This window comes from Cervus elaphus, chromosome 11 (genome assembly GCF_910594005.1).
Source record: "Cervus elaphus chromosome 11, mCerEla1.1, whole genome shotgun sequence".
NCBI classification, from domain to species: Eukaryota; Metazoa; Chordata; class Mammalia; order Artiodactyla; family Cervidae; genus Cervus; species Cervus elaphus.
This window is the reverse complement of record NC_057825.1, coordinates 2,942,059-2,964,627: the sequence shown is the minus strand read 5'-3', so window position 1 is coordinate 2,964,627 and position 22,569 is coordinate 2,942,059. Positions and strand designations below refer to the sequence as shown.

Here is a 22,569-nt window from a genome sequence, read left to right as displayed (position 1 = left end):
GTGCTACAGTCCATGGGGTCGCAGAGTGGGACATGACTTAGCAACTGAACAATGAACAACAACTTTTGCACCAGACCTGTGTCAATTGGGTCCCTATTAGCAGACAAAAGCCACATGGCAATCTGAACTGGGAAAGTTCTGCTTCAAGAATTACTAACTGCAAAGGCGGATGGAAGTGAAGGACACACAGAAGTGACCTGTAGGGAATTCCCTGGTGGTCCAGTGGTTAGCACCCCATGCTTTTACTGCCAAAGGCCCAGATTTGATTCCTGGTTGGGGAACTAAGATCCTGCAAGCCACGCAGCACAGCCTGAAGAGAAAGAGAGGAAAGCGCCACGCTGGGCTGAGCTGGAGCCCCCACTCCCAGGCTGAAGTCTTGCTGGGAGAGCCCAGCTGTGACTCACAGGACAGCAGAGAAGTCACTGTGGTCCTGGCAGACTTGCAGGAAATCTGCCCTCTGGAGGTTGCTAGAAACCACCGTCCAGGAGCTGGGAAGGCTGCTTGCAGGGCAGTGTCTCCGCAGAGACAGTCTGCTACAAAACCATCCCAGGGCTCATCTTTTCAACAAAAGTGCTGGAACAATTGGATATCCATGTGCAGAAACCCCCAAACCCCAAGCCAAAACACGGCCTTGATCCATGTACTAAGTCGTTTCAGTCGTGCCCAACTCTATGCAACTTTATGGACTGCAGCCCACCAGGCTCCTCTGTCCATGGAATCCTCCAGGCAAGAATACTAGAGTGGGCTGCCATGCTCTCCTCCAGGGGATCTTCCTGACCCAGGGATCAAGCCCACTTCTCTTGCATCTCCTACTTTGGTAGGCAGATTCTTTACCACTAGCGCCACCTGGGAAACTGTGCACCAAAATGATCTCAACTGAATCACTGACCCAAATGTGAAACCTAATACTATAAAACTTCTAGGAGAAAACACGGAAGAAAATCTGTGTGACCCTGAGTTGAGTTAGGCAAAGATTTCTTAGATTTGACAGGCGCAGACGAACAAAAGGAAAAAATGGACAAACTGGGCCTCCTCAAAATTAGGAACGGGTAGGACTTTCCCGGTGGCTCAGTGGATGGGAGTATGCCTGTCAATGCAGGGGACACCGGTTTGATCCCTGGTCCGGGAAGATTCCACATGCTGCGGGGCAACTCAGACTGTGACCCACAACTTCTGAGCCTGTGCTCAAACCCTTGAGCCACAACTACTGAAGCCCGTGCACCTAGACCCCGTGCTCTGCAACAAGAGAAGCCGCTGCCGTGAGAAGCCTGTGCCCAGCAATGAGGAGTCGCTCCCACTCGCTGCAACTAGAGAAAGCCTGCACGCAGCACCAAAGACCTGGTGCAACCGAAAAATTAAAAATAAATAAAAGAAATTTAAAAAAATTAATAATGTGTAGTCTTTGAAAAGCACTGTTAAAAAGATGAAAAGACAAGCCAGAGACTGGGAGAAAATCTTTGGGAATCACATATTTGATAAGGTGCTGGTTTCCAGAAGATATAAAAGAATTCTCAAAACTCAACAAAGAAACAAACAATACCACACACACACACACAAAAGTTGGGCAAAAAGTTTGCACAGATGCTTTGCCAAAGAATATACACAGGTTGCAACTAAGTATGTAAGAAATAGCCAACATCAATAGCCTTTGGGGAAATGCAAATAACCACAGAGAAACCACAAAGAAACAGGCTCCCCACAGAATGACTAGAATTTAAAAAGGATCATACCAAGTGCCCAAGGGAAAGTGGAGTGATCAGACCTCCCATGCGCCAGGAATGTAAGGGGTACCTACACCGACCGTGCCGACCACGGCATCCCCAGCCTGTATCACCCCAGGGAAAAGGAATGTCCTTAGCACAGAACCTCGAGTTCTGACCTGACGGCGGCTCTGCGCCTGATGTCCCAAGCCAGGACCAACTCCGAGGGCCTTCAGGAGGTGACTGACTGGCTGATCGAGTTGGTGCCTGGTGCCCGCGCTGGCAAAGAGGGGTGCTGAACGTTCAGGGCCTCTGCCCAGTGACAGAGGCCAGACCTGGAGGCTGCGGCCGCAGGGGACGAGCCGGAGCTCACCAGGACTGGGCCCGGGGCGGGGGAGCCTGGAAGAGAGCAAGGCCCGAACTACTCTGCAGCCTGCAAGCGGTGGTGCCCACGGGGCTGTCTGTGCGAACACCGGCAGAGCCGCGCGGTGCAAGAGTGCGTTTTACTCTCTTTAAAAAGCGGGAGAAAGAGGCCAACGCTGCCGCAGTGTCCACGGCCCCTCCAGGCCCTGTGGTCCGCGCAGGACCCCGCTAGGGGCCTCGCCATGACTCCTGGAGGGCCCCCGCGCCTCCAGCGCCCCGCGCGTACGACCCTGCCCCGGGGAACCTCCGCAGGCTGCCCGGCTCCATCACCCGCTTCCTCCTCCGCCAAGGGGCGCGCGACGGCCCTGGCCGTGCAGTCCCCTCTCGTGGCGGCCGCGCGGGCGGCGGGGGCTTGCACGCAGGGGGCTTGTCTGCGCCGCCGGGGGCGGGCCGGGGGCGCGGGAGGGCGGGGCCTCGGCGCCCTCCCCCTTCCCTCAGGGGCGGGGCGCGGCGGGGCGGTGGGGCGGAGGCGGGGCCGCGCGCGCCTCCCCCGCCCCGCGAGGCGGCCCTCCGCGCCCCCGGCCCGCCCTCCCCGCCGCGCGCCCCCGCGCCGCCCGCCTCGCGGCCACGCGCCCTCGCGCGCCTTTGGCTCCCCGCCTCCCCCCGGCGCGCGCCCCCGCCGCGCCCCCTCCCCGCGCACCCGCCGGGCCGTCAGAAGCGAGCGCTCCGGCGTGGACGCGGGGCGGGGAGGAGGCGCGGCGGCCGATGCGGGCGGGCCGGCCCGCGGGGCTGAGGCCGAGCGGAGGCGAGCCGGGCCCGCGCACGGCCCGCGCCCACCATGCGGCGGCTGCGGCGCCTGGCGCACCTGGTGCTCTTCTGCCCCTTCTCCAAGGGCCTGCAGGTAGGCGCGCCCCCGGCCCGGCCGGCTCTCGCCCCACCTCCCGCCCTGGGGCGCGGGCCGCGGCGGGGGCGCGCGGCATCCAGTCCGGGGATCCCGGGCGGATTCCGGACTCAAGGTCGCTGAGGGCCGGGGTGCGTGGTCCCTGGGGGGCCGGGGGCCGGCAGGGCCCGGGGCCCGGGGTGGGGATTGCCGATCGGGTGAGCGGATGCTGCGGGGTTGGCCCCAGTGCCTCTGGGGCTGCAGAAGGCCCCCGCCCCGCCGCGGGCCGGAGCTGCTCCCGCAGGCCCCGAAGCCACACCAGGTCCGCCCCGCCTTGCTCTACTTAGGAGACCAGGTTTGTCTTTCTGTGATGGAAAACTTGGGACCCGTAGAAGCACTCTAAGAAGGGCATACCCTCCCCCTGGGCCATCCCCCAGCCAGCCTGAGATGAGGAGTGTGCCCTGACCCCACAGTGACCTTGGACAGATCCCCGTCCTTCTCGGGACCCTGCCTTCTGCAGGGGAGCCCCAGGCTGCTTTGGGGGCCGACTGCCGCGATCCCTGTCATGGCTACTTGGGGTAGTCTGAGCTGGGCTGAATGCGAGCCACAAATTATGCAGGCCAAACCTGCCACCTTCACGACCCCAGCCCCTGGGCAAAAGCGGACAGCCCTGATCAGACCCGCCCAGAAGGGTGGGAGCCAGGTAATGCACGCAGGGGCTTGTCTGCACCAGAAGCCCTCCTGCCATCCAGGGGTCTTGGGGGGGTCGGGTGGGAGCTGAGGGTCTGCGTCCTCCCCCAGGCTGGGAGGTGGGGGTGCAGTGGCCCCATCCTGAGGGAAAGGCCTTGACAGAGGAGGCCAGTGTGGCGGGTCTGGGACTGGGGGTGTCAGGCCTCTGAGCTCAGCCCGGGAATAGCAGATGAGCCTGGACAGGAGAGGTGATGGGTTCCCAATGGCTGGGGTTGGTTCTGAGATGCCCCCACTTAATGTGAGGACACGCCCTGAGCCTCAGTTTCCCGCGTGTGAAACACTCTCCTGCGTTGGTGGTGAGGGGTGGAGGCCACGGTGCACGTGGGCTGCGGCCCCAAGGCTGCCGGTCGTCATGCTGCCTTGTCCCCCGAGTGGCCCCCCAAGTGCCCCAGTATGAGCCGGGCAGGCCGGGGGGTGGGGGGAGCCGCCGGCCCGGGGAACACTGAGGGGTGAGCTCCCCCCGCCCTGGGGGCATGCTCACCGGTGGGCGTCAGGACCCCACAGGGGCAGGGACTCCCGCCGGAGGAAGTGCCCGCCTGCGATCAGGGCCTGGGGGTCGCTCAGAGCTCGGCACCGGGGCCAGTGTCTGTGGAGCGGGGCCGCCGCGGGAAGGCCGGAGCTGGAGGGGCTCTGGCAGGAGGATGGGCCATGTCCGAGGTGGGCCCTGCGGTCAGGCCGGGAACCTGGGTCTGGCCCAGGTCAGCACCTGAGGCCAGTGCAGGCGACAGCCCGCCCTTCTCCCGCCTGTCCCCCAGGACCCCTGGCGCCGGCTCCCAGAGGCCCTGCCTGCCTCGCGGTCACCCGCCGTTGGAAGTCTTCTGACCTTGTCCTGTCCCCAGCAACGCCCCTGGCTCCCCGGCCCCCCACCCGCTGGTCTGCTTTCCTGTTTTTCCCTTTGAACAAAACTGGCGGAAACAGATGTGGTGGCAGGACCAGTGGGCCTGCGACCCGGCCCTGCCACCCTGGCCAGGGCCACCCCGGGCCTCCGCGGCTCCGAGCCTGCACCGGAGCTCTCGGGGGGTCCTCCTGCCTCAGCGCCTCCCGGGCTGGCTGGCCGAGGGGGTGGGCCAGAGAGCAGGAGTGGGGGACCTTGCCTCTCCTGGAGGAACCGTAAAAACGAGCGCAGCTGCCTGGGCTAATCCTGGAGGCCCTGCCCCGTCCTCAGGGGAGAGCCGCTGGCCCCATTTCTGGGCCCCAGCCTCCAGGTGGTGAGAACCCAGGGCTGACTAGGACTGGAGCCGCCCGCTGACCCTCAGGTGGTGGGATGTGTGGCCAGTGCTGGCAGTGGCTCTCGTCCGGGGCAGGCTGGCCTGAAGCCCCCTGCTCTCCCGGGCCCTCTTCTCTGGGGCTCAGCTGACCCGGTCGAGGTGTCTGAGCTCTTGCACCGGGCAGCGCCTGGTAGCCCTGGCCCATCAGCTGACCACCCCTGGACAGCAGCCACTGAGGCCGTGATTTACCATGACGGGGGTGGGGAAGGAAGCTGATGCTCCTGCAGTCCTGGCTTGGGGGCTGGATGGGAGACAGTGCCCCCCAGTTCCTGTAGGGCTGTGGGTCCCCCACACCCTGTGATTCCTCTCGTCAGCCGGGGAGACCTGGCCAAGGGACTGAGCCCTCCAGAGAAGCAGTTCCTGGCCTACCCCACGCTCCTGGGACGGAGCCTCTGGCAGCGGGGCCAGGGGCTGAGTGTCTTAGTTATCTGTTCTCTATTATGGTAAATTGTACATCGCAGGAATTTAGCATCTTAACCATTTTTTAAGTGCACCGTTCAAGGGCATTAAACACATCCCCGTTGTTGAGCCACCATCACCATCCATCTCTAGAACTCGTTTCATTTTCCCAAACTCAAGCCCTCAAGCTCTGTCCCCTTCACACACTCACTGGCCGTCCTGGGCAGGCCTCCCTCCTCCCCCCGCTCCCCCTTGTCGCCGCCGTTCCTGTCTCTGTGGATCTGAGTCCTTTAGGTTGTGGCATGGGTGGGGTCACACAGGCTCTGTCTTGTGTCTGGCTCATTTCCCTGGACATGATGTCCTGCTGGGTCTTCCTTGCCTGGGTCAGAGTTCTTTGCCTTTTCATGACTGGATACCGTTCTCTCGTGTGGATGGGCTGTATTTGGCTTGCCCACTTCTTTCTCAGTGGATCCCGGGGGTTGTGTCTACCCTTTGGCTGCTGTGATGGGGGGGTGTGCGAAGCTGTGTCCCTTAAAAGCTCGCAGGTGACCACGCCTCCGAGCCCGGCGCTCCCTGCCGGCCCTGGTCCAGCCTGAAGTCTCCCCCAGTGGGAGGAACCATGTGCAGGGTGCCGGGCCAGGGTGAGGGGTCCGGGGTGGGGGAGCGCCTCTCCAGCCTGACCTTGTACAGAGGTTACATGTCACGATGAAATGAGGGCAGGACAGGAGGAAAAAATCGTTCCAAATCTCTTTATTCAGCAAAATAAAGAGCTGTCTACCCTAAATCCTCCTCATTTGGAATTAATTTTTCCCTGCCTGTGAGATTTCAAGGTCTGGGAGACACCAGGCCCCTGCCTTGCACCGGGAGTGGGTGCGGAGTGGGAAGGAGACGCTGACTGGGGCGGGGCTTGGGGGGTGGGGGGCTGGGGTCTAGGAGGCGGGGTCAGCGCGCCTGGAACGCTGTGCTTCTTCACGGCCCCTCCCCCGCAGGGCCGGCTCCCAGGCCTGAGGGTCAAGTATGTCTTCCTGGTGTGGCTGGGCGTCCTCGCGGGCAGCTGGCTGGCGTACGTGCACTACTCGTCCTACGCGGAGCTCTGCCGCGGCCACGTCTGCAGAGTGGTCATCGTAAGTGTCGCCTGGGGCCGTCTGCGGGCTCCGTCCGCCCCCAGCTAGCGCTCCTACGGTGGGCAGCCTAGAAACGGGGCTTGAGGCGCCCGCCCAGTGGATTCTAGGAGGGTCTGGCTGTGCCCTGCGGGGCTGTCCCTGCAGGCCGTGGGGGAGGCCCGGGAGGAAGGGGTGCCCCATGGAGCACAGGCGAGTGGGGCTGGGGGTGGACAGACGGACGGATGGGTGGACAGGGCCGGTTGTAGACATGTCAGGAGGGGCCAGGGGTCCAGCAAAGGAGGCTGCAGGGTGTGGTCTTCGGGGCCTGGGGGTGGAGATGCGCTGAGTCACCACTGTGGCTGGTAGACCAAAGCTGTGCACGTGTGTGTGAAGGCGCTTGTGGACCTGTGTGTGCTTGTCCACGGGAGTGTGTGTGTGCCCATGAGCACTGCTCCACGTGGCTCACGGCTCCTGCTGAAGGATGCCCTGTGACTGGTGGAGGGGAAGGTGACGCCAGCCGAAGGGGCCCTGGTAACCCTCAGACGCTGACTCCGCCAGCCTCCCTGGGCAGGGGGGAGCCCTCGGCAGGCTAACAGGGTCTGGGGCATCCATGCCTGGGGGGACCCGCCCCGGCGGAGTTCCTGGGGTCCTGAAGTGGGGGCAGTGGGAGACCCCTGGCTTTGAACCTGTCTCCTGGTGGGGGCCTGGAGTTTCTGCTCCCCTGCAGGGTGAGGGGCACTCTTGCGGGGGGGCTGTGGGGCACTGTGGAAGGGCTCAGCAGGCCTGTTCTGCCCAGGGTCCCGTGGGGGCCAAACTTGGGACAGTCCGGAGGTGGTGGTGGAGGGGTCCAGAGCCAATGTGACGAGACTTGCAAGGGGCCCATAGATTGTCAATTGTTCGCTGGGGGCAGGCCAACATCAGGCACAAAGGCGCGGCACCCAGCCCCAGGGGAAAAAGACCTTGTTTATTCCAGAAGTGCTCGCTGGGACCCTCCAGGGGTCAGACCCAAGCTGGGTGCCAGACACAGAGCTCTTCTCCCAACCCGGCGGGCTGGGGACGCCCAGGGGCAGGTGTGTGAGTGCAGGGAGTCTGGCCTCTGGGCAGGGGCGGGGAGAGGTACTGCTTGGGACCCCTTGCACCGGGCGAGGTCCCGGGCTGCCCGCGTGGGTGGAGGGGTCTCTTGGGGCAGTGAGACCTGGGAGGACACGTGAGATGGGGTCTGGCCAGTGGGGTGCAGTGAGCAGCTGCTCAGAGCTGGTGGGTGTTTTCTGAGCACTTCCTGTGTGCCCGCAGCAGCCCCCTCCACACGCGGAGGACTGAGGGGCCCTGGGGGAGCAGACAGGGAACGTGCCCCTCCCAACCAGAGGATCTGCAGCTTCCGTCTTCCCAGAGCGCCCTGGCCTTCCCGCCAGCGCCAGAGCGGTCTCCCCGGCTGCTGGGCCGTGGGGACACCCCCTCCTTTCCCAAGAAGACCTGGCCACCTCATGGGGGTATCAGCTGTCTCTGAGAGATTCCACAGCTTGTCCAAGGTCACCCAGGGTGTGCGTGGGGGGAAAGGCAGGACCAGGGGTCACGGACCAGGTACCCATGGACCTCAGGGTGCTCGGCCCAGTTGCAGACAGGAGACAGGCTGGGAGGGGAGGGGTCTTGCCCCATCTGAGGCTGACGGCCACACTGCCCACCTCAGCTTCGGTGGAAGCCCCTCCCCACCCTGGTGGGCAGCGTGGCCGGCAGGCCCCGACCCTGGCCCAGCCTGGCTGCCTGCATTGGCAGACACCCCCACGAAGGGCCTTGAGGCTCCGGGGGGCCTGAGGGGGTCAGAGCGGACCCCTGCAGTGGAGGGCCTCCCCTTTTCTGTCCTGATGAACGGCTGTCGGGCTCTGAAGCCGCAGCACGGAAGCCTCCTCCCTGGTCCCGTAGGTGAGTCCAGGGCCTTGGCGTTCAGGAGGCCCTGGCTCCCCGCCCCCGGCACCCTCCCTTCCTGCAGGCCTGCTCCACCAAGGGCCTGGGCACCATGGCAACGGTGATGCACATCCAGGAATTCACCCCACGCTTGCTCCAGATGCCACAAATCTCCCCCCACCTCCCCACCTAGGGACCGCCCTGGGAAGGGCCTCACCTTCCGGCTCGGCTCAGCCCACACCCCCGGGACTCAGGGGGCTTCAAGGCCCTGTCTGGAGCCAGGAAGGGCCCGGTGGGGGCAGCGGCTCCTGCAGAGCTCGACCTGATCAGAGCTGCAAGCCTCTCCCTGTGTGTTGGCTAATGAGGCGCGGGCGGGCAGATGGAGCCCTCGCTCCCCCAGGCCACTTGTTGCGTCTCCCTGCTCTCCTCAGTGTGACCAGTACCGCAAGGGCATCATCTCAGGCTCCATCTGCCAGGACCTGTGCAGCCGGCAGCAGCTGGAGTGGAGGACCTGCCTCTCCTCCGTCCCAGGCCAGCAGGTGAGCCCGGCCGGGCCCAGCCCCGGGGCTCCGCCGCCCGCGGTCAGCCGGAGCAGGCGTGTGCACAGGGGGTCCTGTGTTCCCCACAGGTGTATAGCGGGCTCTGGCAGGGCAGGGAGGTGACCATCAAGTGTGGCCTCGAGGAGAGCCTGAGCTTGAAGGCCGGGGCCGACGTGGCCCCCCGGCGGGAACTGGTGCTGTTTGACAAGCCCACTCGGGGCACCTCGATTAAGGAGTTCCGGGAGATGACCCTCAGCTTTCTCAAGGTCAGCTGGCCCTCCTGAGGGGGGGGGGTGTGTGTCAAGTTCACGCCCAAGGACATGAGCACAGGGCAGGCAGCAGGCTGGATGGGGGGGCCACATGGGCCAGGGTGTATCTGGCTAGCCCGCCAGCTCCAAACAGAACCCGCCGGCCAGAGGCTCAGGGAGCACCCACAGGCATGAGAACCCTCCCGGGGCCGGGGGGGGGGGGGCAGGGGGCGGGGAGGAGGCCAGGGAGGAGCTGGGACCCGGGGGGGGGGCAGGTGAGGGGTAAGCGACCCCCCAGTGCTCCCACCTTCATGCAGGAAGTCCCCGGGCTCCCCAAGCGCTGGGGGCAGAGACGCACGTGGGCTTTCCAGGAGTGGTGAGGGGGCCTCCCCAGTGCCTCACTGCCCCTTCCTGCTGGGGGCTGGAGGCCGGGCTCCCCGGTCGGGCCGATGCGGGGGCCGGGTGCCAAGCCTGAAGCTGCATGCCCACGTCCCGCCTCCCCTCTCTCAGGCGAACCTAGGGGACCTTCCCTCCCTGCCCGCGCTGGTCGGCCAGGTCCTGCTCATGGCCGACTTCAACAAGGACAGCAGGGTGTCGCTGGCCGAGGCCAAGTCGGTGTGGGCGCTGCTGCAGCGCAACGAGTTCCTGCTGCTGCTGTCCCTGCAGGGGAAGGGGCACGCCTCCCCGCTGCTGGGCCACTGCGGGGACCTCTACGTCACAGAGGGCGTCCCGCGCAGCTCGGGGCCCGCGGCAGCCCTCCCGGCCCTGCTGCGGCCGCTGCTGCCGCCCGCCCTGCATGGGGCCCTGCAGCAGTGGCTGGGGCCCGCCTGGCCCTGGCGCGCCAAGATCGCCATCGGCCTGCTGGAATTCGTGGAGGAGCTCTTCCACGGCGCCTACGGGACCTTCTACATGTGCGAGACCACGCTGGCCAACGTGGGCTACACGGCCAAGTACGACTTCAGGATGGCCGACCTGCAGCAGGTGGCGCCCGAGGCCGCCGTGCGCCGCTTCCTGCGGGGCCGCCACTGCGAGCGCAGCGCGGACTGCACCTACGGGCGCGACTGCCGGGCGCCCTGCGACACGCTCCTGCGCCAGTGCAAGGGCGACCTGGTGCAGCCCAACCTGGCCAAGGTCTGCGAGCTGCTGCGCCACTACCTGCTGCCCGGCGCCCCCGCCGGCCTGCGCGCCGAGCTGGGCCGGCAGCTACGCACCTGCGCCACGCTGAGCGGGCTGGCCAGCCAGGTGGAGGCCCACCACTCGCTGGTGCTCAGCCACCTCAAGACCCTGCTCTGGAAGGAGATCTCCAACACCAAGTACACGTGAGGCCGCTCCCGGCCCCGCCCGGAGACACGGCTCCGCCCACCAGCCACGCCTGCCCCCGGCCCCTCCCCGTCCCGTCCCACACCGGCCCTCTGCCGCCGGAGCGCGGCAGCCACGCGGCTCCGGCCCCTGCACCACCACCGCCGCCGCCCCCCGGGGAGTTTTCTGGGCTCCCACAGTGGAGCTGGCAGGAGAGAGGGGAGGACTCACAGCCCAAGCACCGAGGGCTGGCCCTGGGACCTGCCCAGGCCTAGGTCTTGTTACTTTGGAGAACTACGTGTAAATAAAGCTTTTCTGTGAATTGTTCACTCACCAACTCGTGTTCACCACTGCGGCCTCTGACTGCATGCAGCGCGCCAGGCTGCCCTGTCCTTCACTACCTCCCCGAGTGTGCTCAAGCTCATGTCAGTGATGCCATCCATCTCATCCTGTCATCCCCTTCTCCTCCCGCCTTCAATCTTTCCCAGCATCAGGGTCTTTTCTTATGAGTCGCTTCTTCGAATCAAGTGTCCAAAGTATTGGAGCTTCAGCTTCAGTCCTTCCAGTGAATATTCAGGGTTGCTTTCCATTAGAATTGACTCGCTTGAAAGCACAGCCTTCTTTACAGTCCAACTCACATCCATACAGGACTACTGGAAAATGCAGAGCTTTGACTATATATGGACATTTGTCAGCAAAATGATGTCTTTGCTTTTTAATAGTGTCTAGGTTTGTCACAGCTTTTCTTCCAAGGAGTATCTTTTAATTTCATGGCTACTGTCCCTGTCCCCAGTGATTTTGGAGCCCAAGAAAATAGTGTCACTCTTTCCATCGTTTCCCTATTTGCCATGAAGTGATGGGACAGGATGCCATGATCTTAGTTCTCTTAAGCCAGCCTTTCCACTTTCCCTGAGTATCCCCACCACCCTCAACCTGGAGAGTCTACTGCAGGGGCATGCCACCCCTGGACCCACATCCTGGCAGCTGGCTGCTTGGGGTTGACTGGGGCCAAGGGCAAGGGTGACTGGAAGCTGAGTGAGCCCATGGTTCTCAGTTGTGACCAGCCCTGACCTGGACCACATGTGGATGGGTCGTAAGCAGGGGCACACACAATTACACGAGAACTTCAGATTTCATCGATTTCAAAAAGCTATCGTTGTCCAGGAAACAGCCCAGGACCCTGACCCTCGCACCCTCAGTTCCTGTTGGGGCCCTGGCTGGTCAGACAGAGAAAGGCAAGTCAAGGTAGTTTATTCAAGATGCATTTATTCTTTACAGCTTTGCCAACATGGGGACATGCTCCCTCACAAAGACAGATCTTTCCATTCACTGTAACACCCTGTGCTGAAAACCCGGGCCCCAAGGTGTCAGCTGTCAGACACTCGTTCTCAGGACTAGTTTGCAAACCTCATCGACATTCTCCCCTTGGGTGGGGGGATAATCCAGATACAGCTCAGGACGGTGGGGTGGGCCCACATACAAGATCCTGCCTGCACCTCCTGGCTGGAGGACGCTGCCTCAGCCCTGCTGAACCACACCCGAGGGGGAGAAGCACACACTGCTACTGCTTTTCCGCACACGACACGCTAGGCCCACACGTTCTTCGTCAGAGGAATTTCCAAGGCCGTGCCTCTCCCAGGCTCTGTACCGCCCTCGACTCTGGCGGTGTGTGGCTGCTGGGCTGCTCACTGGGGTTCCCGCCTGCAGACAGGAAACAGAGGGGACTCACTAGGCGTTGCCTCCCGGTGCTGGAGGGGTCGGACCGACGCCACTCCCCTGGTCAAGCCTCCTTAGCTTGGGTGGAGACCTCAGACAGCAGCGGGGTTGCGGAATGCAAAGACAAGCCTCCTCAGCCCCATCCCCCCAACACTTCTCCCAGTTTCTAGGGGATTCAGCCAGCGAGGGTCATCAAGCAGGATGGGGAAGGACATGCCGCTGCCAGGCTCAAAGGTGGACGGACTGGACCTGCTGCCACCTGCCGCCGTCGGACTTCCGGCAAGCCCACTGTCACCCTGGCCCCACTCCAGTGGAGAAGCCACAGAAAACTCAAGCGCAGAATTCGAGGAAATGTGGGCAAAAAATCTAGTAGCAGCCACAAGTTCAAGGTTGTTCTTAAAAAACAAAAAACACCCGACCTGGATTGAAAACCCACCAGGCATACACTGTGCAGACAGCCCCCGCCTGCCGCGTGGTCCCTCCCACAGGGCATGAAGGCTGGGTCACACTAGCTCAAGGGAGCCAGCTTCCATTGTCCTGAGAACCCTCACCCCTGCCAGCAGGGAGTCACCAGCTGCATCCTGCTCCCCAGTTCTGCCCAGGGCGACTTTCAGTCAGGTCCTCGAACACCCCCAAGAGCACCCCCACAACTGATTCCAGCCGGCTGCACACACTCCCCGACACACCCCTAACTTGCCACCCAGCTGCCCCATCAACTAATGACCCGACTCCCCTCCAGGAGAGTCCACACCCAGATTCTGGCAAACCACTGTCTACTGTGTGGGTCCAGAAGCTGTCAGACCCCCAGCCAGCCCCCTGCCCAGCTTACCTGTCCTGACACTTGTCCTGAAGAGTCCCACCCGAGGGTCCCTCTCCCATGGACCAGCTGCGCCTACGGATCTGTGAGATGTAATCTAATCAGCCAATCCTCCCAAACCCTGTTTCTCTGCAGCACCGCTGTCAACGGAATCCTCTGGCCTTCCCTCAAGGGACTCCTAAACAGTCCTCCCGCAGACTGACAGAGCCATCATTTCCAGCAGACCCTTTCTGGGTCAACCCTGCCGGACCCAAGCTCGCCGCATGCCTGTCCGCTCATTTAATCCTCCCTGGCCTTCTCTTCCGCGCACGTGGGAACAAGGGGCTCCCTCGGTGATGTCCGGCTACAAACCATTCTTAGTGCCCACGGTTCTGAGCACTGAGCGTAGAAATAGCCGCTTCCTCTCTGCCCCAACGGCACAGGTGCAGCAGGGCGGCCGCACCCGTGGTGCCGGCGAGTCCAGCATCTGCAGGGCAGTGCCCGCCCCGCCCCCCGGGCCTCCAGGAGCAGCTCAGCAGGCACAGCCTCTTACCCTGGTCTGGAGCGTGAGGCTGCTCACTCTCGCCGACTTCCACAGGCTCAGTCATCGTCCTTCCTGTATCAAATAATAAGAACGGTTGGTCCAGAATCAGTGAAGAGAAGCTACTGCTGAGTATTTAAAACTAATGAAGGGGGCTGCTGGCTGATGAACCTGGGGGACCACAGCGTAGCCAGGCTCCTCTATCCATGGGATTTCCTAGGAAAGAATATCGGAATGGCTGACCATTCCCTTCTCTTGGGAATCTTTCTGACCAAGGCACTGAACCCAAGTTTCTTGGGTCTCTGCACTGGCAGGCGGATTCTTTACCACTGAGTCACAGAGGAAGCCCATCCAGGAGGCCCCCCCCCCCGGCCCCCGAGAAATCTCTGCACCTTCTCTCCCAGGGAGCTACCAGTGAGACAATGGATAGATCAATGGATCAGGAAAGTACAATTAACAAGGCGACACAGGAAAAAAACGCTCTGGGATTTAAACAGGCCTCACCGTAGGCCACTGCACCTGGTCTTTGGAACTGTCTGTTTCTGTCAACTTTTTAAAGAGTTTCTGGCTGTACAGTTCATCATAGGCAGAATAGCTACGTGTGAATACCCTGTAACCCTAAAACAAGCTCAATCATGTCAGTTGCTAGGTGGCATCGAGCTCACCTTTGAAAGGGAAATTTTAGTGCCACCATTTCATAATGCAAGTAGGTCGGCCTTACTGAAACCTACCCATCTTTCCTGCTGGTCGCTGCGCCAAGGGGCAACCGCCCACCTGCTGCCGCTCCTCACACGGTAACCTCGGGGTGTCCTGGGGCCCAGACAAGCGCTAAGAGAGAATTAAGGCGTTCTTACACGACAGGCTTCAGGCAACACCCACCCACCCTCGGTGGGCACTTTGTCAAGTGTCAGACTATTAATCATCCAAATGTCCACCGGCCAGAACACTGGGCGTAGACCAAGCCTCTTTGCTCTCTGCCACCTCATGACGCAGACGTGACACGGCAGCCACACCTGCAACGCCTCTGGGGGCATGCGGGGAAGATCATGACACCCGTGGGTCCGAGTCCCGAGACTTTCTGTGCGCCTGCGAAGCGCGCAACGAGGCCCTCCACCCAGGCTTGGCTTTGCTGCATTCGCCCTCCAGGCCTACACCTGTCAGCACGCCAAACCCAGGTACCTTCCGTTTGACTCCCTGCTTCATTTCGGGCTGTGTGGAAAACCGAGGTTACGATACAGCGTGCAGACCCCAAGGGACAGAAGGGCCGCGCTATGCATGCCGCCGCCCCCTCCCCACTGTTGCGGGAAGGGGACCCCGCTTCCACACCCACTGCGTTACAAACCACGGATAACCCGTAGACCAACTAGCTTTGAGACAAGGCCTAGTATACAGTGGCGATCAATACGTTTAAAAACAAAACCAGACATTAAAGGCTCCTGCGCTTCGATCCCCACCGCAACGAGCCGGAATGCTGGCGGGCCGGGGGGGCGCGGCACTTTCCCCTTATGTCTCAACTCACCCGTTAAACCCCCGCTGCCTTGCCATGTTCCCGAGGCTTCCAAGCCGGGAAACTGCGGAGAGCACCCCGGGCGGAGACGCCGGGCGCGGGGCTTGGCCGCAGGCGGGCCCTGGGGCGGACGGGCGCGCGGCCTCCCGCCGAGGCCATAACGAACTCCCACCAACCTCTCCATCTTCGCCGCCCGAAAAGGACGCGCGAGCTCGCGCCGCGCCTTTTATAGCGTGGACGGCGGCCCGCGAGGCCCAGCCCGCGCCCTTCCCGAGTTCGCCGGCGCCGCAGCGCCATCTAGCGGACCCTCCCGGCCGCACCGCCCGCGTGGCGCCCGCCGGCCTGGCTGAACTCCCCTGTTGCGACCTCCTGCCAGCCGCGCCCGGGGTGGGGGCGATCCTCGCGCGGCCCCCGCGCCTCCGACGGTAGGGTGGAACCTGCCTTCCGTGGGCGGCGGGACAGCACGAGCTAGCTTCTGCAAAACACTTGGACGCTTGCTCCTTGGAAGAAAAGCCATGACTGACCTAGACAGCGTATAAAAAGCAAAGACAAAGGTCCGTCTCGTTACCGACAAAGTTCTGTCTAGTCAAGGCTGTGGTTTTTCCAGCGGTCATGTATGGATGTGAGAGTTGGACTACAAAGAAAGCTGAGCGCCGAAGAATTAATGCTTTTGAACTGTGGTGTTGGAGAAGACTCGTGAGAGCCCCTTGGACTGCAAGGAGATCCAACCAGTCTATCCTAAAGGAGATCAGTCCTGAGCGTTCACTGGAAGGACTGATGTTGAAGCTGAAACTCCAACACTTTGGCCACCTGATGTGAAGAGCAGACTCATTGGAAAAGACCCTGACGCTGAGAAAGATTGAAGGCAGGAGGAGAAGGGGATGACAGAGGATGAGACGGTTGGATGGCATCACCGACTCAATGGACATGAGTTTGAACAAACTCCAGGAGATGGTGATGGACAGGGAGGCCTGGCGTGCTGCAGTCCATGGGGTCGCAAAGGGTCGGACATGCCTGAGCGACAACAAAAGCACTTAGAACCAGGCAAGGCCCCGTGTGCGTGTCCTCCGGGGGATCTTCCTGGCCCAGCGATCGAACCCAGTCTCCTGCCTTGCGGGCAGATTCTTTACCGTCTGAGCCACTAGGGAAGCTCGAAGCCCAGAGGCAACTGGTAACTAACGCCTGCCGTAGTGACTGCCCCGACCCACGAGCATCCCTGACCTGGGGCCACCTCTTGTTCCCTGCAGAAGGGCCTCCGGCTTTCTGGGAGGCTTGGCTGTGCTGCTGGCCTTGCCACAGCCCCCTGGGGCCCCCGCCCCCAGGGTGGGCCTGAGGCCCTGCGAAAGCCTTCTTCACCTCTTCTACAGATAGAGACCTCCGTCGAGCCCCACTCAGGAGGGGTCGCCTAGGTGTCGGCTCTGACTTGGGATAGGGGCTGCCTGGGGGCGCTGGGGAAGCCTTGAGGTGGGGTCAGGGAGGACCCACCATGGATTCATTAGTCTCCTGAGACTTCTTTTTTTTTTTTTTTTTTTAAATTTTATTTGGCTGCACTGGGTCTTAGTTGCGACATGTGGGATCTAGTTCCCTGACCAGGGAATGAACCTGGGTCCCCTGCATTGGAAGTGCAGAGTCTTAGCCACTGGGCCACCAGGGAAGTCCCCTCCTGAGACTTCTTAAAGCTCATAGATTATGGCCAGTTTGGGCTACACTGCCGGGAAAAGTGTTGCTAACTGGATTCTCTGTGGTTGGGGGCAGAGTGGGGAGTTCCAGACCTGCCTCCCAGGGCAGCCCCTTGGGCCACTTAACTTGAGCGTTCCGGCGGCACCGCGTTCCTGGGCAGCTGGGGTGCCCTGTCCTTGAAGCACAGTGAGCAGTGGGCCTGGTTTCGTGGGGGCAGGCTGAGCGGGCTGTGGGACGGAAGGATCCCTCCCCTCCTACCCACCCAGCAGCCACAGTGACTAGCTGGCAAGCTGCAGACACAATTCTCCAAGAACAGGAAGCTTCCAGAACTGGAGAGGGATTCCTGGGCCCTCTCATGGGATGCCCTGGCCCTGTGGCGGGCCGACACGCTCCGGTCCCCGAGGCAGGTGGTGATGACGCGGTTGGCCACGCTGCTGAACGGGGTGATGGTGGCACGGACGGTGGGGGCCGGGTGCTCCTTGCCCTCCTGGCCCGCGGGGACCAGTGGTCAGGGACCACCTTCCTGAACAGCTCCTGGGGGGGCGGGGGAGGGTCACCCGGCTCTGCCGCACCCCGACTCAGCACCCCAGGTCCCCCCTGCAGGCCTAGGTGGGGTTACTAGTCAGAGCTGGAGCTCTGGAAACTGGGGACCGGGGCAGGGTGGGCACCGTCTTTGCTCCTGGCCCAGTGTCAGCCTCTGGGGGCTGCTCCCGTGTCCCTGTGTGTCCCGCCCCCGCCCCCTCTCCGCCCCCTAAGCCTCCCCTTCTCACCCTCAGGCTCTGCCTCTGAGCTGCACTTGGGCCGCCAGCGGCTGGAGGCCGAGCCCTGGGGTGGGCGGCGGCAGTGGTGGTCTCTGGCCTTCAGTCGCCTCAGGCCAAGCCTATCGGCTGCGCTCCTCAGGGCTTCAGCCCCAGCATGTGGACCCTTGCTTTCCCAAACAAGGCTCAGAGTGACCAAGAAGACCTCGGAGTTTGGAAACTGTGACCACTGTTAAAATCATGTTTCCATTAGACCGAGAATCTCCCTTCCAGGGATTTAAGCTAAACAAAGATTTATGGACTCAAATGTTCCCTTCAGCACAGCAATGGGAGAGAAAAATTGGAAATGGACTCAGTGTTTACATGATTCTGGGGCCCTGGACAATTCAGAAGAGGAAGAGGATGGACTGGCCAATGTCCACCAGGGGAAACTGGGTTCCGGAAAAGCACACGCCCTGGAATCTTCCTCACCTACCAGGGCTCAGGGCACACGAGGGGAGGGAGGGCTTTCTTCTTTAATTCTTTACTCCTGTAGAATTCATTCTTTTACATTTACTCTCCTTGTAGTAGTTTTTCAGTCACTAAGTGGCGTCTGACCTTTTTGACCCCATGGACTGCAGCACGCCAGGCTCCTCTGCCCTCTACTGTCTCCCGGAGTTCATGTCCATTGAGTCTGTGATGCTAGCTAACCATCTCATCCTCTGCCCCCTGCTTCTCCTTTAGCTTCAGTCTTTACTCCACAGATGAGTGATAAGTGGATGAGGTCCTGCTGTCCCCTCTCCCCTTTGCCTGTGGATGGTGAGCCCCATGACAGCCCCCAGCATCCCCGTCTCCAACCCACACCCGTGTGAGTCCTCCCTGAGGGTGGAGGGGCTTTGGGCTTTGGGCTCAAATGAACAGAATCGGGCAAAAGCGATGGGCTGTCGTTTCCAAGACTCACTGATGAAAAGTCTGTGACCCTTCCTGGTCCCCCCTCCTGGGTTTCTCTCTCCTGTCTCTGTCTCCCTGTCTCTGATGCAATGTTCCAGAGAGGCAGGATCAGATGTTATGAGGTGCCCTGAGGCTCCAGTACAAAGAACTGACATTGGGTCAGGCCCACAGACTGGAAAGACCTGAACCCCCATCCATACTGAATCGACCAATGACCTCAGAGACAGACCTGCCCTGATGGAGTCTCAGCTGGGACCACAGCCCAGCCTTCTGGGCAACCTCGGGGCAGAGGTCCCCATCTGAGCGGAGCCTGCATCCGGGTCACAGACACCGTGTGAGGGTCAGGGTTTGCCCTCTTGCATGTACGTGCTAAGGCGCTTCAGGCGTGTCCGACTCTTTGTGACTCTATGGACTGTGTCCGCCAGGCTCCTCTGTCCACGGGATTCTCCAGGCAAGAATACTGGAGTGGGTTGCCATGCCCTCCTCCAGGGGATCTTCCCGACCCAGGGATCGAACTCATGTCTCCTGTGGCTCCTGTGTTGCAGGAGGATTCTTTACCGCTGAGCCACGGGGGAAGCCCCTTGCCTTTGTAAGTGAGGGGAAGACCATCACACAGTACAGGCCCCAGGACATCCATCGAGACCCGGGTCTGCCCTCCCCCTCCTCCCCTCCCCCTCCTCCCCTCCCCCTCCATCTCCAGCCACCCCGGCTCCCACCTCACCTGCCCTCTGGCCGAAGTCTCTTCCTCCTCTGAGTCTCCGCATCTCTGACCACCCCCCACCCCCGCCCCAGCTCACCGTTCAGAGCACGTGGGGCTGGCCGCCCCTGTCTTTCTGGTCTCGGCACCGGTGTCCCGTGGAGCCTTGTGGGCCCCCCAGGGCTCCCGGCCCTCCCCCAGGACCCGGACTCCGTTCCCTGGAGCACGGGCTCTTCTCTCACGCGGACTTGCTCTCCTGCTCTCGTCCACCCGCCCCTCCAGGCCGTGAGCTCCTGCAGGGGAGGGACCATCTGTCATGTCAGACCACCCCCAGGCCTGACATGGCCCCTGTTCTTCGTGCCGGGGACGCAGTAGCTGAACCATCAACAGAGGGTCTCAGAGCCCCCTCCCGCCTCTGAGCAGCTGACACGGTGGGCCTGGAGGCTGACAATAAAAGGTGCCTGTTGAGTCAGAGGCAGGCGGACGCCCAGAATGACCCTGGGCTATCCTCCACGGAGCAGAGTGGGCACTGCCCGCCCCCTCGTGGTCATCTCCAGCACTGCAGCCCCAGGCTGGAAAAGCAGAGACCAAATCCCTTGTCTAGGGTCCAGGTTCCCTGATGGCTCAGCGGGTAAAGAATCTGCTTGCAACGCAGAAGACACACCGGGAAGACCCCCTGGAGAAGGGAAAAGGCAGCCCCCTCAATACGCTTACCCGAAAAGCCCCATGGACAGAGGAGCCTGGCGGGACGTGACAGCAACTCAGCCAGGCGGTGGTTCCACCAGGGCCCCCCCTCCCCTCCCCGAGGGAGCAGGGCCTGCCAGCCCCTGGGCGAGAGGGACCTCTGCGCCTTCCTCGCCCCCTCCCCCTCCACTGTCCCCATGCCCAGGTCACTCCAGAGGCCTCCTCACCCCAACCAGGGGTCCAAATGAGGACCCCCAGGGGCCAACAAGCAGGGTCTTGTCCCTGGTCCCCGATGGGTGGTCCAGTCCCTGCCGCCTTCTGCACCCCTGGGTCCCCAGTCCCCCGCGTCCCCAGGCTGCCCCCTGCTCAGAAGGACCTCAGGGAGCAGAAGCTTTTTCCGAGGACTCGGAGCACATTAGGTCATGGACGGGGGAGCAAGGCCAGCAGACTCTCCTGCAATGTTATGGGGCCTCGGGGACCACCCCGTCTAAGCACCCCCTCTACAGGGAGTCCTCTCCTGGGGAGGAGCCTCATCCTAGCTCCTGGAGCCCAGAGTGGTGGACACAGGACCCCAGACCCTGTCTTCCCCAAGCCTCTCTAGGCATGGCCCGGCGGGCACCCTGGCGACCCCCTTCCCGTGCTATGGGCTGGGCATGTTGCTGAGGGGGTCATCATCTCCGTCCGCAACCTCCTCCTTCTCACCCCTCTCCCCTCCCCCCGTGTGCACACCCCTCTGACCCCCAGCAGGACAGTCAGTGACTGAGTTGTGTGTGTGTGCACGCGTGCACCTGCGCCCTCGTGGGGACGCCCAGAGGAATCGGCCCCCCCGGGAGGGGTGGGCAGAGGTCCTCCGGGACCTGAGGGGCTCTCATCCCAGAGGAAACCCCCGAGGGTTGAGCCCAGCCGGGGAAGTAGGAACCAATCCCGTCCTTCTAGACTCTGCCCACCTCCCAGGCCAGGGCCTCATGGCGGGTTGGACGGGGACCTGCATCAGGCCAGCTCTGCGAGGACGTGCCCAGGCTCTCTCCTCTGGATGGGTGTGGTGGGCACCCGCTCAGGGCCGCTTGGCGGCCGGGCCTCACGATCACGGCCAAGAGCCACAGGAGGCCCCGGAGGGTGTGGGCACGTAACCTGCCCACAGTGCGCAGGTGCCTCTGGTCTTGTGTCCTGACGCTGGCTAACTGCTCTGTGATCACCGCCCCCCTCTACGCCCCCACTCCCCCCAAATTCCCTGGGCCCTGGGCCCACCCTCCCTGACAGGCGGGCTGCAGCACGCTGGGCTGGCTGGGTTGGCCATCTGGGGACCTGAGGGTCACTGAATCTACCTCTTCCAGCTCTGCTGGTCACCAGACTCCATCCCAGGGTCCAGCTCAGGGCATGCCTGGGTCAGGGGGACCCGCAGGGGGCAATAGACACCCAGCCGGGGCAGGGAGAAGGTCTGGCGGCTCCTCCTCCTCCTTCTCCACCCCTCCCCACCACTCCCACACTCATCTTTCTCACAGGACCCCAGGCAGAAGTTGTATGCAGCCCAGGCTGGTGTAAGTGGGGCTGGAGGAAGCCCACCACCCAGAGGAGCACGTGCTGGGGCGCTTACTGTCATCAGGGGGCCCTCTGGGAACTCGGTGATTTCACACACTTTATAGATGAGCAGTGATCCCAGGTCAAGCTCACTCAGCTCTCAGTGACCAAGGCCGGCGGTGCGTGGGGCGGTCAGAATCACTGTTCCTCACCTTCACTGAGCCCGCGCAGGAACAGAATGCGCCAGACCCCCACTGCCCTTTCCACCGTGTTGCAACTGCTGCAGAAGTTTTGAGCCCTCCTGGGCAGCATGGCTTGTCCATTTTTGTCTCACGAAAGGCCGTCCTGCTCTCCTTCCCCATACAAAGAAACTATACGTACCTCACCCAGTTAGCAAATGACTCGCAAGATTTCCTACCCCGTTCATTTGTTCCCTGCCTGGACACAGTGGGGGAAGGAGAGGGTGGGATGGTCTGAGAGAAGAGCACTGAAACACATACATTCCCAGATGAAAACAGACAACCAGTGGGAGCTTGATGTGTGAGGCAGGGACCCCAAAGCCAGTGCTTCGTGACTGCCTAGAAGGGTGGGGTGGGGAGGGAGGTGGGAGAGGGATTCAAGAAGGAGGGGACACGTGTAAACCTACGGCCGATTCATGTTGATGTATGGGAGAAGCCATCACAATATTGCAATTATCCTCTGATTTTAAAAATAATTTAAGACAAAAAAAACAAACAGGCAGATATGTCTGATGGTGGTTGGCTCTGTCAGGAGGCCAGCTGTCCTAACGCAACTCTCGCGCTAATAAACTCCTGTTTCACTCCGTCTCTTGTCTGGCAATTCTTTTCCTACCTAAGCATGGACCGCAACACTGAGGACAAAATGTATTTTATGAGGGCCATTGCCCTGCCAACAAGACCGCTGTCTCTAGCTTGGCACTGAGTCTTTGTTTTACCCTGGGCAGTTGGCGGGGGTAGGGAGAGGATGGGAAGGCAGGTGCCCCTGCCCGGAAGGCTCAGCTGATCTGCACAGTGAAGCAACATCAGCTGTCCTGGGCTGCAGGCCAAAAAGACAAGACCTGCAGCCTCCGTGGACCACCCAAAGGACCCCCAAAGTGCAGGTGGTCATCAATGGGAAACCAAGTGACACTTCTCCAGCTGTGCAAGCCTTGGGGTCACCTTATCAAGAACCCCAATTTCAGAGAAGGAATGGGGTCTTCTCTGCTCCCCTCCCAAAATTCTAGTGGGTTCATACTCATTCATATGTTCAGAGCGATGGACACAAGATCGCA

At 61.9% G+C, this 22,569-nt stretch overlaps 2 protein-coding genes and 3 non-coding genes across 5 annotated transcripts; 1 reads left to right on the top strand and 4 right to left on the bottom strand.

The window, feature by feature from the left end:
- Positions 1-2,674: 2,674 nt before the first annotated feature.
- Positions 2,675-10,784, top strand: DIPK1B (divergent protein kinase domain 1B). The gene is made up of 5 exons (XM_043916422.1): positions 2,675-2,964; positions 6,350-6,484; positions 8,797-8,904; positions 8,994-9,170; positions 9,663-10,784. Exons 1-5 carry the CDS (start codon positions 2,902-2,904, stop codon positions 10,473-10,475), a joined length of 1,296 nt encoding a protein of 431 aa, XP_043772357.1. The 5' UTR covers positions 2,675-2,901; the 3' UTR covers positions 10,476-10,784.
- A 912-nt stretch (positions 10,785-11,696) lies between these two features.
- LOC122702570 lies at positions 11,697-21,590 on the bottom strand. The gene is made up of 9 exons (XM_043916138.1): positions 21,491-21,590; positions 19,177-19,369; positions 17,462-17,516; positions 16,954-17,178; positions 15,024-15,511; positions 14,236-14,332; positions 13,517-13,579; positions 12,997-13,067; positions 11,697-12,152 (listed from the first exon to the last, which is right to left on the bottom strand). The coding sequence occupies exons 1-7, from the start codon at positions 21,588-21,590 to the stop codon at positions 13,568-13,570; spliced, it is 1,170 nt and encodes a 389-aa protein (XP_043772073.1). The 3' UTR covers positions 11,697-12,152; positions 12,997-13,067; positions 13,517-13,567.
- On the bottom strand, positions 13,318-13,451 carry LOC122704169. Its single transcript, XR_006343784.1, has one exon. It is a non-coding gene; the product is annotated as a small nucleolar RNA SNORA43 (small nucleolar RNA).
- On the bottom strand, positions 14,408-14,539 carry LOC122704177. The gene has a single exon (XR_006343791.1). It is a non-coding gene; the product is annotated as a small nucleolar RNA SNORA17 (small nucleolar RNA).
- Positions 16,593-16,665, bottom strand: TRNAG-UCC. The gene has a single exon. It is a non-coding gene; the product is annotated as a tRNA-Gly (tRNA).
- Positions 21,591-22,569: the final 979 nt, after the last annotated feature.

Bases quoted from the DNA above. Each gene is read 5' to 3' on its own strand.
- DIPK1B (XM_043916422.1), top strand. From the start codon at position 2,902: ATGCGGCGGCTGCGGCGCCTGGCGCACCTGGTGCTCTTCTGCCCCTTC. The intron at 6,485-8,796 runs GTAAGTGTCGCC...TGCTCTCCTCAG, and splicing joins ACGTCTGCAGAGTGGTCATC to TGTGACCAGTACCGCAAGGG. The intron at 9,171-9,662 runs GTCAGCTGGCCC...CCCCTCTCTCAG, and splicing joins TGACCCTCAGCTTTCTCAAG to GCGAACCTAGGGGACCTTCC.
- LOC122702570 (XM_043916138.1), bottom strand. From the start codon at position 21,590: ATGCTGCCCAGGAGGGCTCAAAACTTCTGCAGCAGTTGCAACACGGTG. The intron at 17,517-19,176 runs GTGAGCTGGGGC...CGCCCACCCCAG, and splicing joins AGCCCCACGTGCTCTGAACG to GGCTCGGCCTCCAGCCGCTG. The intron at 14,333-15,023 runs GTGAGTTGAGAC...ATTCTCTCTTAG, and splicing joins AGGCAGCGGGGGTTTAACGG to CGCTTGTCTGGGCCCCAGGA.